General features: G+C 38.4%; 1 protein-coding gene across 1 annotated transcript; it reads left to right on the top strand.

Moving 5' to 3' along the window:
• Positions 1–422: 422 nt before the first annotated feature.
• LOC120359474 lies at positions 423–1,625 on the top strand. Its single transcript, XM_039457053.1, has one exon. It carries the CDS (start codon positions 423–425, stop codon positions 1,623–1,625), a length of 1,203 nt encoding a protein of 400 aa, XP_039312987.1.
• Positions 1,626–16,827: the final 15,202 nt, after the last annotated feature.

Raw genomic sequence — 16,827 nt, 5'->3', positions numbered from 1 at the left:
AGAATGCAACGTAACCACGGGGGCGTACAGCAATGATAAGTGTGTGCACACGATACACGAGTTTTCACCGAGAGTGCCACCAGGATATAAGATATCGGAAACGCCATCGCAGATCATTTACCTTCCAGTCATCGCACGGAGCATTTCAGACTTAACGATTCGCATTGTGGATCAAGACGGTCAGTTGCTCGATTTTCGCGGAGAGGAAATCACTGTTAGACTGCACGTACGGAGACAGAGACGATAACGTGACATGCTCGTGTTCAACGAGCAGGTAAAACAATCAAGAGACACAAGTTATAACAAAGAGACGACAACGACGACGACGACGACGCCAATCAAGAATATTCAATTGCCTGGCAAAAGGAAACTCACCGCATCAAACATACAATTTTTGAAATCATTGGGATTCACTGTACGAAATGGTTGATATCTTGAACGTTAAAGGTGAGCCGATCTTTGACGATCGCATCATCAAGATGGAGACTCACACGTACAACCCGTATGCCAACACGACATTTGGGAATAGCGATGAGATAAGGATACCAATACAGCAGCAAGATTTATATACGTTACCGTGTGAAAGTTTTCTCTACATCGAAGGAAGATTGACGACAAAGAATGTAAATGCCAATACGCCAGTGCTTGGTTTTAATTGTGTGGGGTACATGTTTGATGAAATTCGATATGAACTCAACGGTGTGGAGATTGATCGCTCTAGAAACGTTGGAATGACTAGTATGATGAAAACTTATGTATCAATGTCGGAGTTAAACATAAGGAATCTATTACATGCTGGATTTCCATATGGGGATAGAATAGAAACATTTGATGGATACTTTAATTTTTGCGTACCGCTTAACGTGCTATTGGGATTTTGTGAAGATTACAAACATGTGATAGTTAATGCTCGTCATGAGTTAATTTTGATACGAGCGCGCAATGATAACAATTGTCTTGTGGGAGATCCAGCGATGGAACCGAAACTCGAATTATTCAAAGTGCAATGGCGTATGCCTCATGTTATGTTAAATGAAGTCAACAAACTATCCATGTTGCGAACCTTGCAGAGCGGGCGATACCTGAGTGTGAGTTTCCGTTCATGGGATCTATATGAGTATCCCTTATTGCCAAGTACGACGAAGCATTCCTGGGCAGTCAAGACTGCAACTCAGCTAGAAAAACCACGATATGTCATTTTTGCTCTGCAGACTAATAGAAAAAATATTATGAGAGCTGACAAGAGATACCTTGATACCAGTAAAATAACCAATGTAAAACTTTACCTAAACTCCGAATTTTATCCTTACGATGATCTGAATCTAGACTTTGGTAAAGGCAAATACGCTCTCTTATATGACATGTATGCACGTTTTCGTCCGTCTTATTATCAACATAAATGTTTGGAACCGATGTTTGACGTAGCAGCATTTAGATCTTATGCTATGGCTGTCATTGACTGCTCGCGACAAAACGAGTCTATTAAGAGCGCTACCGTTGATGTGAGATTGGAGTTTGAATTGAAAGAGAATGCACCGGCAAATACTAGCGCCTACTGTCTCATTATACACGATCGCGTGATTGAATATTCCCCATTGACCAATGTAGTGCGCAAAATCATGTAAAAATACTGCCATATAAAAATCAAGATGTTTTGTAATAAGAAGCAGTCTCGAAAAATTACTCGTTATGGTCGTGCCAACATTTGTAGACCTGCAAGGTTTCATTGTTAGAAGAAGATTTGTCGTGAAGGAAGTGGCGGTATTGAGACAGAAGAACGTTCTCTCACATTACATTTTTACAAATTCTATACCATGGGACGCATTGCTAAAATCCGAAAAGTCTTGCGTTTCTTGGTTGACTGCTTATCATCATGGATTGCAATGGCACGATGGGATGGTCCCGTATTGGATGGCGAAAGATCTGATTACGAGAGCTGTGTATGGAATGATAAAGAATGATGACATCGATGGTGACGACGGCGATGACGACAATGAAGATCTTGTATATGTTAAGGGGCATGAAAAACAAGAGTGGTTAAAGGATATGCTGGATGCTGATGCGAGAGATAATGTAGTCATCAAGACCATGGATGCTGATTATGAAGACATAGAATCTTTGAATAAATTAGATGCTACTAACACTATACAATGTGGAAAACATGTTAAGAATTGCGCATTACAAAATGTATTTAAAATGTATAATTGGTGGTCACAACGCCAAAAGAATAATTGTATTATTTGAAAAAATAAAAATATATAATACATAAATATATATATATATATTTTTTTTTTCTTTCCCTATCTCGATAGTTAAGAATCAATAGTGGTATAATAATGATTCAATAGTAGTACGATTATGGAACAACGCGGTTCGATAGACGTTCGATTATGGAACAACGTAGTTTAATTGATGTTCGATTATGGAGCAACATGGTTCGATAGATGTTCGATCATGAAACAACGTAGTTTAATTGATGTTCGATTATGGAGCAACATGGTTCAATAGACGTTCGATCATGGAACAATGTGGTTCGATAGACGTTTGATCATAGAACAACGCGGTTCGATAGACGTTCGATAATGGAACAATGTGGTTCGATAGACGTTCAATTGATGTTCAATTATTGATCAATGTGGTTCAATAGACGTTCGATCATAGAACAACGCGGATCCATAGACGTTCGATCATGGAACAATGTGGTTCGGTAGACGTTCAATCATAGAACAACGCGGTTCGATAGACGTTCGATCATAGAACAACGTGGTTTAATTGATGTTCAATTAATGTTTAATCATTGTTTGAGTATATATATTATTGCCATAGAAGATAAAGCATTAGTCACACCATATTCAAGCGAGAACAATGTGTGCGGGCGAGAGAAAAAGAAAACCATGTACAATAGCTGTAACGTGTGCGAGTGAGAACGCGCAGGGGAAAGGGAGAGAGAGAGTGATACGTTTATTCCCAAATTATGTTACTTACTAAACTAATTTTTTAATAAATTAATATAAAATTTATATTAAATTGATATTAGGTTAATATTAACCTAATATAAACATAATAAAAATTCATATTAATTTATTAAAAATTAGTTTAGCAAATAACAATTTGGAAAAAAAATTATTTTAATTATTAGTTTGATATAAAAAAATTATTTTAATTAATAATCGAAAATAAAAATTATTTTAATTAATAGTTTGATATAAAATTAATATAAATTTAATGCGAGCGAGAACGCGCAGGGGAAAGGGAGAGAGAGAGAGTGATACGTTTATTCCCAAATTATGTTATTTACTAAACTAATTTTTTAATAAATTAATATAAAATTTATATTAAATTGATATTAGGTTAATATTAACCTAATATAAACATAATAAAAATTTATATTAATTTATTAAAAATTAGTTCAACAAATAACAATTTGGAAAAAAATTATTTTAATTATTAGTTTGATATAAAAAAATTATTTTAAATAATAATCTAATATAAAAATTATTTTAATTATTTGTTTGATATAAAATTAATATAAATATAATTAATTTAATTAATAGTTTGATATAAAATTAATATAAATTTAATTAATTTAATTAATAAGGGGGGGGGGGCTCCCTTCCCCATCCCACTCTTCCTCCCGTGTCACGTGACTTCCCCCACCCCAAATTGGGTTAGAACCGGCCCATCACATCTACTCCCAATGTGAACCACGTGGAGGTTGTCAGTCAGATTTTTGCACATTGTGTGTGTGTGTGTGTGTGCGTGTGCGTGTGCGTGTGCGTGTGCGTGTGCGTGTGCGTGTGCGTGTGCGTGTGCGTGTGCGTGTGCGTGTGTGTGTGTGTGTGTGCGTGCGTATCACAGCACAGATAAGGACCCCACACTTTGTCACTTCAGCAATATTTAATGACTCCAAACCCTCTCTGCTGTGTGTGTGTGTGTGTATGCGCGCGCGCGCATGAGTGTTCAATAGAGTGTATATCCTCCTCTCTGATCAATTACTGCTTGCAATCATTCTCGCATATTTATACATCTTGCAATATAATCTTACGGAATAATGTGCCAAATTTTCGTTAAAATTTCTCCCAATTCTTCTAAATTTTGCGGCTGTTCTTCGCGACGCCTTAATTGTCGTTCCATTTTATCCTAAATGTGCTTGATTGGATTTAGGTCCGGGCTATTGGCAAGATGATTTAACAGTCTAGTTGCGTGTCGTTCAAAAAGACGTCGCGTTATATTCGCCGTATGAGGTCGAGCGTTGTCCTGCATAAAAATAAAGTTTCGACATGTTCGATTTAATTGCAAAACGTGTGGTCGTAGAATATCGTTGATATAACGAACACCCGTCATGGCCGGAGGTGGCAGGATCACTAGATCACTTTGTCTTGTAAGTGATATACACCCCCACACCATCACGGAACCGCCGTTGTAAAATCGTACTGGCATAACGCAACGTCGATCATAGCGTTTATTTCGTCGACACCAAGAACGACGATTAAGGCGTGGCGAAGAACAGCCGCAAAATTTAGAAGAATTGGGAGAAATTTTAACGAAAATTTGGCACAACATTCCCCAAGATCGTATTGCAAAATGTATAAATATGCGAGAACGCTTGCAAGCAGTAATTGATCAGAGAGGAGGAAATACACACTATTGAACATTCATGCGCGCGCGCGCATACACACACACACACACACACACACACACACACACACACACACAGCAGAGAGGGTTTGGAGTCAATAAATATCGCAGAAGTGATGAACTGTGGGGTCCTTATCTCTGCTGTAATACACACACACACGCGCATGCAAATACACACGCGCGCGCGCGCGCGCTCACACACACACACACGATGTGCAAAAATCCGACCGGCAACCTTCACGTGGTGCACATTGGCTAATGCTAATGTTGGCGGTAGACGTCATTTTTCAGAAAAATGGACTGTAAAAAATGTCTTTCTTCGAAGTCTTGTAACTCGGTCAAAAAAAATCGTAGAAAAAATTTTAAAAAAGCATTTTGTAGAAAAAATGTCATACTTTATGACATTTGCATTGGATTTGTCGAGAAAAAATTTTTTATTGAACTACAAGCTGTTAAAAATACATAATTTCAAGGAAAAAACAGTGTACCTTTTTGGGGCATAGTACTAAGAAATTGAAAAATTTTTGAAAACCATTAATAACATGTCAGAGCTGAAACTTCGAGCTTTAAAATGGTATTTCGATTTTTTGTCTACGATGATTTTTCACGGAGTACGGATATCATTTGTAAAAAATGCAGGTTTAGCTTCAAAGTTGCATAACTCGGTCAAAAAAAATCTTAGAAAAATTTGAAAAAAAACATTTTGTAGGCAAAATGTTATAGTTTATGAAGCTTTACTTGAATTATTCGAAAAAAATTTGTTAGTCGAGCTGCAAAGTGTCAAAAATACGAAATTTTAAGGAACAAAACATGGTGTGCTTTTTTACTGCGTAAGACAAGGAAGTTAAAAGAATTTTGAAAATCTGCTGATAGAGAGTTAAAGTTGGATCTTCAACCTTTAAAATGCTTTTTTTATTTTTTATCTACGATGATTTTTCATTACAGTCATTTGAAAATAGCCTAATTTTTGGTGTCTAAAAAGTGTTACCCTATTTTTTTTGTGTTGTGTATACAGGGTGTCCGTCCATAAATGTCCGAGCAAATATCTCGTAACTGGTTGAAGTTAGAAGAAAGTTTAATAAGGAAAATTTACATGGTTTTTAGTCGACTACAAAATGCACGTAAAGAAATTTTTTTTACTCGTCACCTTTTTGAGTTATGAAGGTCAATGTAGGTTTTTTAAATGGGTACCTATAATTTTATTTTGCATATTTACATAGTAGAGGTAATTTTAAATCAAAATTATATTAGGAAAAAAATTGCTACGACGCATCGTTTACGAGATAATCGGCATGCAAAGTATTAAAGTAATAATTTGGATCGAGTATTGTTGAACAAATTTGGAATATCAAATAGGTTGAGAAAGTAAACATTGTTTTTTCATGAAATATTTATTAACAAATTAATTAAGAAATGGTTCGAAATTGTTACCATCATGATCGATACAGCATTCAACGCGTTTTATAATGTTTCTTATTGTTAACTGCAGCATTTCTGTTGTAATACTTTCAACAGCTCTAGTGATTTTATGTCGTAAATCTTCTTCATTTTCAGGAATAGTTGCATAAACAATATCCTTAATATACCCCCAACTTCTGTTGTAATACCACATCTCGAGCATATCACACTTTTCCGTAATTGTAAACATTATTCTCACGCGCTCGTATGAAGTCTGTTATATCGAACAGGATCGCTGACCTTCAACTTTTCAAAATACACGACTGTTTGATTTGTAAATAAAGTATTTGTATAGCACGTAATATGAATTACAGGGTAGTATGAGTCTGTTAGTCAATCGTCTACATACGAGCGCGTGAGAACAATGTTTACAATTACGGAAAAGTGTGATATGCTCGAGATCTGGTATTTAAGTATGCGTAATGAAAATGAAGCACGATTACTTTATCAACAAAAATATCCAGAACGAAGAATACCAAATAATCGTACATTTCGACGAATTGAAGATCAATTGCGTCAAACAGGATCGCTAACAAGACAACGACGTACAATCCAAACAGATGAAGAAAAAGAGACAAGTGTGCTATTAAGTTTTATTGAAAACAGACGTACATCCATAAGAACAGTAGCACGTAATTTAGAATTATCGAAAAGTTACGTACACGCTGTACTAAAAAAATTCAAATTCAAACCGTTTCGTGATAATTTAGTACAAGCTTTACATGAAGGAGATGCAGATCGCCGATTAATGTTCTGCCACTGGCTTCGAGTTAATTATCGCACTGACTTTGGTTTTCTTAATAAAATATTATGGTCTGATGAATCTTGTTTTTCCAATTGTGGTATGGAAAATCGACATAACGTGCATACTTGGTCCGATGTGAATCCACATGCGAAAAGAGATATAGGTTTCCAACGCAGATTTTCGGTGAACGTATGGTGCGGAATCATCGGAACAAAAATTATTGGACCTTTCTTTTTCCATGGCCATCTTAATGGTGACAAATACTTGGAATTCTTGCAAACAACTTTCTCAGATTATTTACGCGATCTTCCATTATCAGTTTTTCGAAATATTATTTTTCAACAAGATGGTGCTCCAGCACACAATACACGTGCTGTAATTAACTTTTTAAATAATAGATTTCCTAATTGTTGGATGGGTACTAATGGTCCTGTACGATGGCCACCGAGATCTCCGGACTTGACACCTTGCGATTTTTTCCTTTGGGGGTATATTAAGGATATTGTTTATGCAACTATTCCTGAAAATGAAGAAGATTTACGACATAAAATCACTAGAGCTGTTGAAAGTATTACAACAGAAATGCTGCAGTGAACAATAAGAAACATTATAAAACGCGTTGAATGCTGTATCGATCATGATGGTAACAATTTCGAACCATTTCTTAATTAATTTGTTAATAAATATTTCATGAAAAAACAATGTTTACTTTCTCAACTTATTTGATATTCCAAATTTGTTCAACAATACTCGATCCAAATTATTACTTTAATACTTTGCATGCCGATTATCTCGTAAACGATGCGTCGTAGCAATTTTTTTCCTAATATAATTTTGATTTAAAATTACCTCTACTATGTAAATATGCAAAATAAAATTATAGGTACCCATTTAAAAAACCTACATTGACCTTCATAACTCAAAAAGGTGAAAAAAATTTCTTTACGTGCATTTTGTAGCCGACTAAAAACCATGTAAATTTTCCTTATTAAACTTTCTTCTAACTTCAACCAGTTACGAGATATTTGCTCGGACATTTATGGACGGACACCCTGTATATTTCGTCTTTTCGATAACATATATTTACCTGATCTATCAGTGATGCACTTATATTAGCACAAAATGTTTACAGATCATCACAAGGGATCAATTTCGCAGCGATCACAGATGTCAAGCAACGTTCACCAGGGTTACGACTTGAATGGGTGACCGCGTGGAAATTTCCAAAAAAAAATTTTTTTAAATAAAGCCTCAATATTAAAAAAAGATTTGTTTAATGTAAAAAAGGGCGTGAATCCATTAATTTTCAAGTTCTCAAAAAATTTTTTTATTGCAAAAGTTTTAAAATTTTTTTTTAATATTATTTTGCTTATTTATGCTTTATTAAAAAAAATGTTTTTTTGACGTTTAATCAACGTTTTCTTTAAAAGTTTAAGAAATGTTTTTATAATATTTAAAAAACATATTTTTTAACGTTAAAATAAACATTTTTTTAATGCAAAAAGCACTTAATCTTTTATTTTTAACGTTTATATAAATGTTTTTAAAAATGTTTTTTAAATGTTTTTAAAAATATTTTTTAAATATTGTGTGCCGATTGGGACAGTGGTCCAGAATCAGGAAACACTGTTCAAAATAGTCTACAGGTCGTATTTCTTAACCAATTTTAGAAATCTTTTTTAGAAATAATCAAAAATAAATTTTAAAGGATACTGTCGGAGCCGATTTTGGAATTTCTTTGTTTATGCAAAACTATTTAAATAAATAAATGATCAATTACTACTTTTTCATTAAATTATTTTTTATCTAGCTATGAACTACTTTAACAATCTTACTATCGATGAAAATAAATACTATCACATTACAAAAAGGAAATAATTTAATAAACATTTAACTTAATTTTTACAAACAAATTATTGAGATAAATTATGGATTTCCACGTTCTTTTACAGAAATAATTAATTTATTAACTTAATTTACTTAAAATTACTATTAGAATAGTGGCCTAGAAAATTTAAATTTGTAAAATAACTATTTTTATTGTTATAAACAATCAAATAAACAAATATTGATTTTTAGATAACTCATTACATTTTTATATCTAACAAGGAAACACAGGGAAGTGTCCGCCTCAGATTAAAACGAGTTTTTAATATGTTGTAGTACAGATAAAAATAAGGGACACGTATTTTTTTATACGTGCCCATACGCACTTTAAGGGGGTGAAACAACCCTTTGAAGAAAATCGGTTTTTTTCTTTCGAAGCGTATGCCGTCGAAACTATAAGAGATAGAAAAAAATGTTTTAAATAAAAGTTGAATGGTTCGAAGAGTAATTTATAACAGCGGAAAAAAAATTTTCTTTTTCTAATTTTTTTTAATACTTTCCCCCACCACTTACCTATTTCTTTTCAAAATTTTTATTTTTTTTATAATCAAAATAAAGCTTATTTTATTACGAATTCAACGGTATATGATAAAGTTACGATACAACATTCCCATTTTCCAAAAATAATTAAAAACCTCTCTATATGCACGGTACGCGCACCCGTCTGCGCGTTTGTGCGCTACGGAAGTAACTCCCTTCGATTTCGACATGCCTTTAATATGTTGTACAGTTTAAAATAAGGGACACGTATTTTTTACACGTGTCCTAATACACTTTTAAGGGTGAAACACCCCTTTGAAGAAAATCGGGTTTTTTCTTTCGAAACGTGTATCGTCGAAACTATAAGAGATAAAGAAAAATGTTCTCAATGAAAGTTGAATGCATGTTTTTCTCGCATAAGATGACAAAAACATTTCGAGAACAGTCTGTGTTTAATATGAAAACGCAGACATTGAGAAAAACATTTACTACAAAATAAAACGACACTACACTAAAGAATAACAACAATTACGGTGTTGTAAGACATTAATTTCTTGTTTAGAAAATAATATGTAATTAATATAAGTTAAACATTTATTTACTGGTCTACATGATTCGACTAGAGTAGTTGTTTTCTTCAACATTTTACAGATAAGGAGACTTGGATTACACAAAATTATTACTCACACATTCCATATCTTCACTATTTAACGCCAGCTCATCAACTAACAACAGGAGAACTAACATAAAACTAATTAAAAAATTAGTTAGAAATTTCATCTTTTATACTGCATTTATACAATTCAATTAAAGTGTTTATTAAATTCCATTAGTGTAGAAATATGCATAACCACGCTACTGGTCCGTGCACTTAGGGTTAAAATAAATTTCTACACTAACAGGGCTTCTTTTCCGTCCGCCTTCCGTCCGTGAAAGAAGTATATCTTGAGCGCTGATTTGGAGTTAAGAAAGCTTAGCTTCCGTCAAGTGGTCTTGACAACCAACCATCCGCCTCCTAGACCGCCGGTTCACGGGCTCAAGTCAATCTTGGGCTCCACCAGGAGATCCTGGTAGTCGGCACTTTCCCGATCCGCTTTCCTGTCTCGGCTTCGACTCACGACTCGAGGTGTGGAGTTCCGCGCTTCCAACAAGTGATCCTGGCGTGAGTCGATTGCCACCGCCGCATAAACATCGCGGTATTAACCGCAGCGCGTCGCGATCGGGTTCGACTCATAGTACCGCGCGTGCAACGTCTTTGACCGTGGCCGCGGCCTTCAACAAGACCACGACACCGGCGCGTAAACAAGGATTCCGACTTCCGCGAAGCTCGACTCAGAATCCCTCGTTTGTACATAAACACCGTCGCTTGTAAATATCGCGTTTAAATCCGTTCCGTTTTCGGCTACCGCGTTACACTTTCCGTTTCCGTCCGTCCGCGCGTTCTATGTTTTGTCTGTCCGCGCGTAGACCTAAGTATCCGTTACGTCCGTCCGAGCGTCACCGTCATCTGTCCGTCCGCGCGTTGCGTTCCGAACGCATATGTTCTCTGTACCATCGCAACGCAGAATAAATTATATTGTTACCACCAACCAACGCATCTAGTTCTCTTGGCAATCTCCTCCGCGTCCTCGTCCGCACGAAACCACGCCGCCCCGTGCGCGGAAAAGCCAGGTCGTTACAGGCCACTCTTCTAATAGTAATTTTGAGTGAATTAAGTTAATAAATTTATTATTTTTGTGAAAAAACGCGGAAATCCATGATTTATCACAATAATTTGTTTTTAAAAATTAAGTTAAATGTTTATTAAATTATTTTTTTTCTTGTAACATGATAGTATTTATTTTCATCGATAGTGAGGTTCTTAAAATAGTTCATAGGTAGATAAAAAATAATTTAATAGAAAAGTATTGTTACGTCCTGCGGAGTAACAATTTTTTTTCTTTCGAAATCGATGCGGCCAAGCAACCGAAAATCGCAAACAGATGGTCCATCTTAACCGCGCAAATAAGTTGAAATTGTTCGGTCGAGTCAATACGGTTGGTCTACGCTTGACACGTGCCAGTGGCGGAAGCAAGCGTTGAAACGCGGATGATTGACCCCATCGACACGAAACACTTGTCGCGCAATTAATAGGTAACGATCTTCTAAGGAACCTAACCGATAGGATGGATTAGCCAGATGAAAAACAGATTAGAAACCGACCGTTCTGAGAACGCGTGGGCAACAATAAGAGACAGTACACCTGCGGATTAGAATCCCATAGGAACCATAGGTAGAATCGGGTATAAAAAGAAGGAGCTCCATATAGAGAGCAATAAATGTGTGTAACGGCATAGGCAAGTGGCGAGGATCCTCGCTAATTGAGAGGGACAGTAAAGTAATTGATATTATGGAAGAGGAAGAAGATTCATCTAAGATGAGAAAGGGACAATTGGAGACGAATTCATAGTTTCATCCAGAGAACTCAAAGTCAATTAAAGAAGTCATTTTAGAAGACAGTCCACAGGACAATTCAAGTATTATCGAATGTACAGAAGATTTGAACGACAGAGCCGACCAATCACAGAGCGACAAAGCGGCAAAAGAAGACGGTTCAAATAAGAAGAAAAACACCAACGTTATTACGAGGTCAGATCAAGATCAATCTTATGTACAAATAACGAATAGTGAATCATATTTTGTCGTTAATGGTAGCCTTAGAGATACTAAATTTTTGGCTAAATCAGTAGTATGACTATGCCGGTTCTAACTACGGAGCAACGAGGGGGGGTGAGGTGCGCGGGGAAAAAGTAGGTGTGGCGGGACTTATCCTTATCTGTTTACATAAACAGTGATAACCGTTATCTATTTGTAGATAGTGATAACCGTTATTTGTTTATGTAAGTAGATAGGGGGGGGGGACCCTCATTGCTTCCGAGTTAGAACCGACATAATATATATAATTCGCGGGCCTGACGTCACCGCAGGGCAATATCGCGGGCCTGACGTCACCGCAGGGCAATATCGCGGGCCTGACGTCACCCTTGAAATTCGCGGTGATTATTCGCGGAACTGTCCTTTGTCGCCGCCGCCACCACCGCGCGAGACAAAGGATATATATATAAAAATATTTTTGAGACTCACCTTCTTCACTTGCCTCCACCCCCATCGATAGCGCAGCGGCCCGCCGTCACCTTTCTGCCGCCACCGCCACCCCGCCGCCACCACCACCACCCCACCACCACTCCACCACCACCACCACCACTAATTATGTCTTTCTTCTTTGTCCTCCTTCCCGCCACCACCACTAATAGTCCTCTTCCCCCTCCTCCTCGTGGAGGATGAGTTGTACCGTTGAAATTATACGTATTAATATAAAATCTGGTAGAAGAGAGAAGATCTCGTAGAGGTTATTTGCGTAAAGTTGGGCTCCTTCCTCTTCTTCTTCAGCTTCCTCTTCTTCAGTTTTCTCTTCTTCCTCGCTTTCCTCTTCTTCCTCGCTTTCCTCATTGCATACAGGAGGAGGAGGAGGGGGATGTCCGTTCAGGACAGCTCGTGCTGTTTCAAGCACTTCGCGTAGAATATCGTTGGGAAAGTGGGAGAAGAGATTGTGCAGGTACTCCTGCATTGATTCTTCTCCAAATTCCATATTTAGTATTATTACGTTCTATTACGCACTTAAGATCACTCACTTGCGGCGAAGTACCTCACGGATTGAGAGCACAGCTACGACTGAGGAACAAAGGGCTGTGCGAGAGCGTCCTCCGTCGCAGCGCGTATTTACAATTGCGGCGTACGTTTCATCTTAATCTTTGACCGTCATTCAATACTTTTGAGAGTAGATGCAACTGTATGCTGATTAATGCAATATATATCGTTGCCTTTTTACCGACACCGCCGCCTGATGTAATACGGATTGCAAATTGTGACGCTTTTTGCGATTAACGTTTCTGGAACTTTTTTAAGAAGGAAAAGGGGAAGTTCCTCTTCCTTCCAATAATTTCTTTGTTATCACACGAACGTGTTACAACACGTTTTTTCGCGCTCTAACAACGTGAAAGAAACGTATAAGAATGTAAATGAAATGAACAAAACATAAAATAACGTTGATGTAATGGAGGGAAAGGAATAAAACGTATCTCATATATTACATATGTTTATTCATGTAATTGTGTCCACCAATTGAAAAGTTTGAATACATTTTGCATTGCACAATGTTTATTCGTACGGTGTTGTCCACATTGAAAAGTATTAGGATCATCTAGATTATTTAAATTATCCACGTCTTCGTAATCCACATCCAGGCTCTCGATGTATGCGTATTCTCGTCGACTGTCCAGAAGTAATTCTCCCAGCCATTCTCGTTTCTCGTGCCCTTTGACGTACACAATCTCCTTGTCGTCAGGATTTTCAGCACCCAGTACTGCAGTCGTAATCACTTGTCTCGCTTTCCGGTACGGAACCACCCCGTCGGTGCCCCATCTTAGCCCATGATGCATGGCAGTGAGCCAAGAGGCGCAAGATCTTTCGGATTTCATCAGCCAATCCCATGGCTGGGGACTGTCAAAGATATAATGCGCGAGAACGTTTCCCCCTCTAAGAGCAGCAAATTCTTTTACGACGAAACCTCTCAATCGTCCAAGGGGAAAACCTTGCAGATCCACGAACGTCGGCACGGACATGTCGCGGTCGAAACGAAGACTGTGGTTCATGTCGATGTATCGTATAATATATATATATGCGCAGAATTAGGTGATTTTGCGCACAATGTTTGTCAACGGGTTATATTGAATCACGCGATCGTGTATTATGAGTGCATATGCGCCGGTGTTCTCCGGCACGTTATCTTTAGTTTCGAATTCTATTCGCACGTCAACGGTTGCGCTCTTAATAGATTCGACTTGCCGACTGCAATCAATTATGCAGAACGGACCTCTGTTTAGAAAGTTGGTGACGGTGAGATTCGGCTCGAGATACTCGTATCCGAGGTAGTTTTTGCAGAAACGCGCGTACATCTCGTATAGAATAGCCCATTTGTTTTTGGTAAAATCAAGATCCATTTCGATGTAGGGATAAGATTCAGAATTCAGATAAAGTTTCACGTTGGTCAAATTGCAATGGTCGAATCGGCTCGTGTCCTCAGACATGTTATTTTTCCGGCCGGTTTGCATAGCGAAAATGACGTAACGCGGTTTCTCGAGCTGAGTAGCGGTCTTGATAGCCCACGAATGCTTGGTAGTGCATTGCAATAGTGGATACTCGTAAAGATCCCACGAGCGAAAAGCCATGCTGAGATATCGTCCGCTCTCCAAAGTGCGCAGCATCGAAAGTTTATTTATATCACTCAAGAGCACATGCGGCATTCGCCACTGAATTTTAAACAACTCGAGAACGGGCTCCAACGCCGAATTACCCTTCAGACAATTGTTATCGTTGCGCGCTCGTATCAAGATCAACTCGTGACGAGCATTGATCACTATGCGTTTATAATCTTCGCAGAATCCCAACAGCACGTAGAGCGGGACACAGAAATTGAAATACCCGTCAGCAGTAGTCATCTGCGTTTCCCAGCCGGCATTTCGCAGAATCACGCTTTTGTCGGATGACAGCGTTACATAGTTTTTCAGCGTGCTGGTTATACCCACGTTTCTATTACGATCAATTTCGACGCCGTTCAACTCGTATCTTATCTCGTCGAACATAAACGCAACACAATTATTTCCCAATACCACGTCACCGCTGGCCCCTTCAGGTCTATTCTGTTTCGTAATTCTCCCCTCGACGTATAGGAAACTCTCGTACGGCAATGTATACAAATCTTGTTGTTGTATGGGTATTCTTATCTCATCGCTGTGCCCGTACGTTGTGTTTGCATACGGCGAATAAGCGTGGGTTTCAATCTTGACGATTCGATCGTCAAAGATCGGCTCGTCTCTGACGTTTAGAATATCAGTCATTTTTAAGATTTTCGTACCGCGAATCCCAGTGATTGTAAAAATTTAATGTTTGATGCGCTGAGCTTTTTCTTCTCAGTTGACCGAGTCGGATTATCAATCGATGATGTCACCGTCCTTGTAAAGAATGCGATATCTCTCCGTGCGCGCTCGGCTCCACTCAACACAAGCATCTCATGTGTCACGCTCGCTTTCGAACGTGCAACCTAACTGTAATCTCTTCTCCGCGAAAGTCCAACAATCGTCCGTTTTGATCGACAACTCGTATGGTGAGAGTCGTAATGCTCCGTACGATTACTGGAAGGTAAATGATCTGATTTGGCTTTTCACTGAGCTTATATCCTGAAGGCACACTCGGCGAAAATTCATGAATCGTATGCACACGCGCACCGTTGTTGTATGCACCTGCAGTTACACTGCATTCAATACGAATTATATTTACGTTAATTATGTTGATCGACTGGTCCGATTCATACCATCTACGCGGTTGCAGTACGCGCTTCGAGAATCCCAGCAGCGATCCAATGCTGTTTGGTTTATTAAAGTTTATTGTGTATGCACATTTAATCTCGCACTTCATTGTGTTATAATTTGCGCGAATCACTATCGGGAACTCTTCTTCCTCGTTGTCATCATTGAACACGCCGATATCGCCGCGGACAACGTCACCGGTATCGGATGCGTTGAGTCGTGGACGTTTCTGCGAAATTGCGCGTTTCAAAAATTCGTTTATGGCCGGCAGCTCGTACGATCCTTCGGGTATCGTAATCTCCGCGTCGTCTTTGCCGAAATAGAATTTATTGTTCGAGGCGTTCACGTTCGGTATCGTGTTGTAAGTTTCAAAAAGCGTTAGACCGAGTTCGTATTCGGCATCAGTTAAATCTATCGCCGGAGAGTAATTTGCAGCGAGAACGTTGCTCTTTCCGCTCAGCGTTAGGGTAAACGACATGATGGAAAAAGCGCTCGACGAATACTGAGACTTTGCGGTATCTCGTTGGTCTTTTAAAGGTCGACAGTCTGAAGAAACCGCAAGCACATTTGTCCGCAGAAACTTTGATCGTACGTCTGATAGGACGTTCGATTGTACTCAATCGTAACATTGCTTCCGAAATATCGCACCAGTTCTCGAGGCGGTCGAAGATTACCAAAACTATCGAAATAAATTACGCGGTTGCTCCTTTTTACGTATGCGACCCAATGAGTCCCAGGGCCCGCGATATCGTCTAGATTGACAATACCGCTTTCGTTTCTTCGTACGCCACTGGTCGGTAAAGCATTACGCATGTACACTCCTCTAAAATATGGTATGCGCATACGTTTCGCCAGACAGTTTAATTGCACATCGGTGGTCACTCCCTCGGGTATTTTTACCGTTTTTTCGACGTTTTTTTTTTCTTCGCCGATACTCCTTGTCCGCGTTTATATGGTCCAAGATACAATCCTCGTCCATGCTTGTACGGAGCAAGATAAAGCCCACGACCTTGTTCCATTGCGCGATTGTGACGTTGCAGCTCTTCGAGCTGACGTCGCGCGGCTTTGCTGTTGTTTATCGCTTTCGCTACACCGGCTGCACCACCGATTAAAGATCCGAGCACGCCTAACATTGGCAGGATCGGTAACACACCGCCTCGTTTCGCCGACAGAAGTATTCGTTTTTTCATCGTTTTCTTTGTCGTTGCTTTCTTC

The sequence above is a fragment of the Solenopsis invicta genome, chromosome 14 (assembly GCF_016802725.1).
Source record: "Solenopsis invicta isolate M01_SB chromosome 14, UNIL_Sinv_3.0, whole genome shotgun sequence".
NCBI classification, from domain to species: Eukaryota; Metazoa; Arthropoda; class Insecta; order Hymenoptera; family Formicidae; genus Solenopsis; species Solenopsis invicta.
The sequence above is the reverse complement of the archived record's forward strand: the minus strand, read 5'-3'. Positions and strand labels throughout refer to the sequence as shown.

Coding starts and splice junctions, on each gene's coding strand:
- LOC120359474 (XM_039457053.1), top strand. CDS start 423: ATGGTTGATATCTTGAACGTTAAAGGTGAGCCGATCTTTGACGATCGC.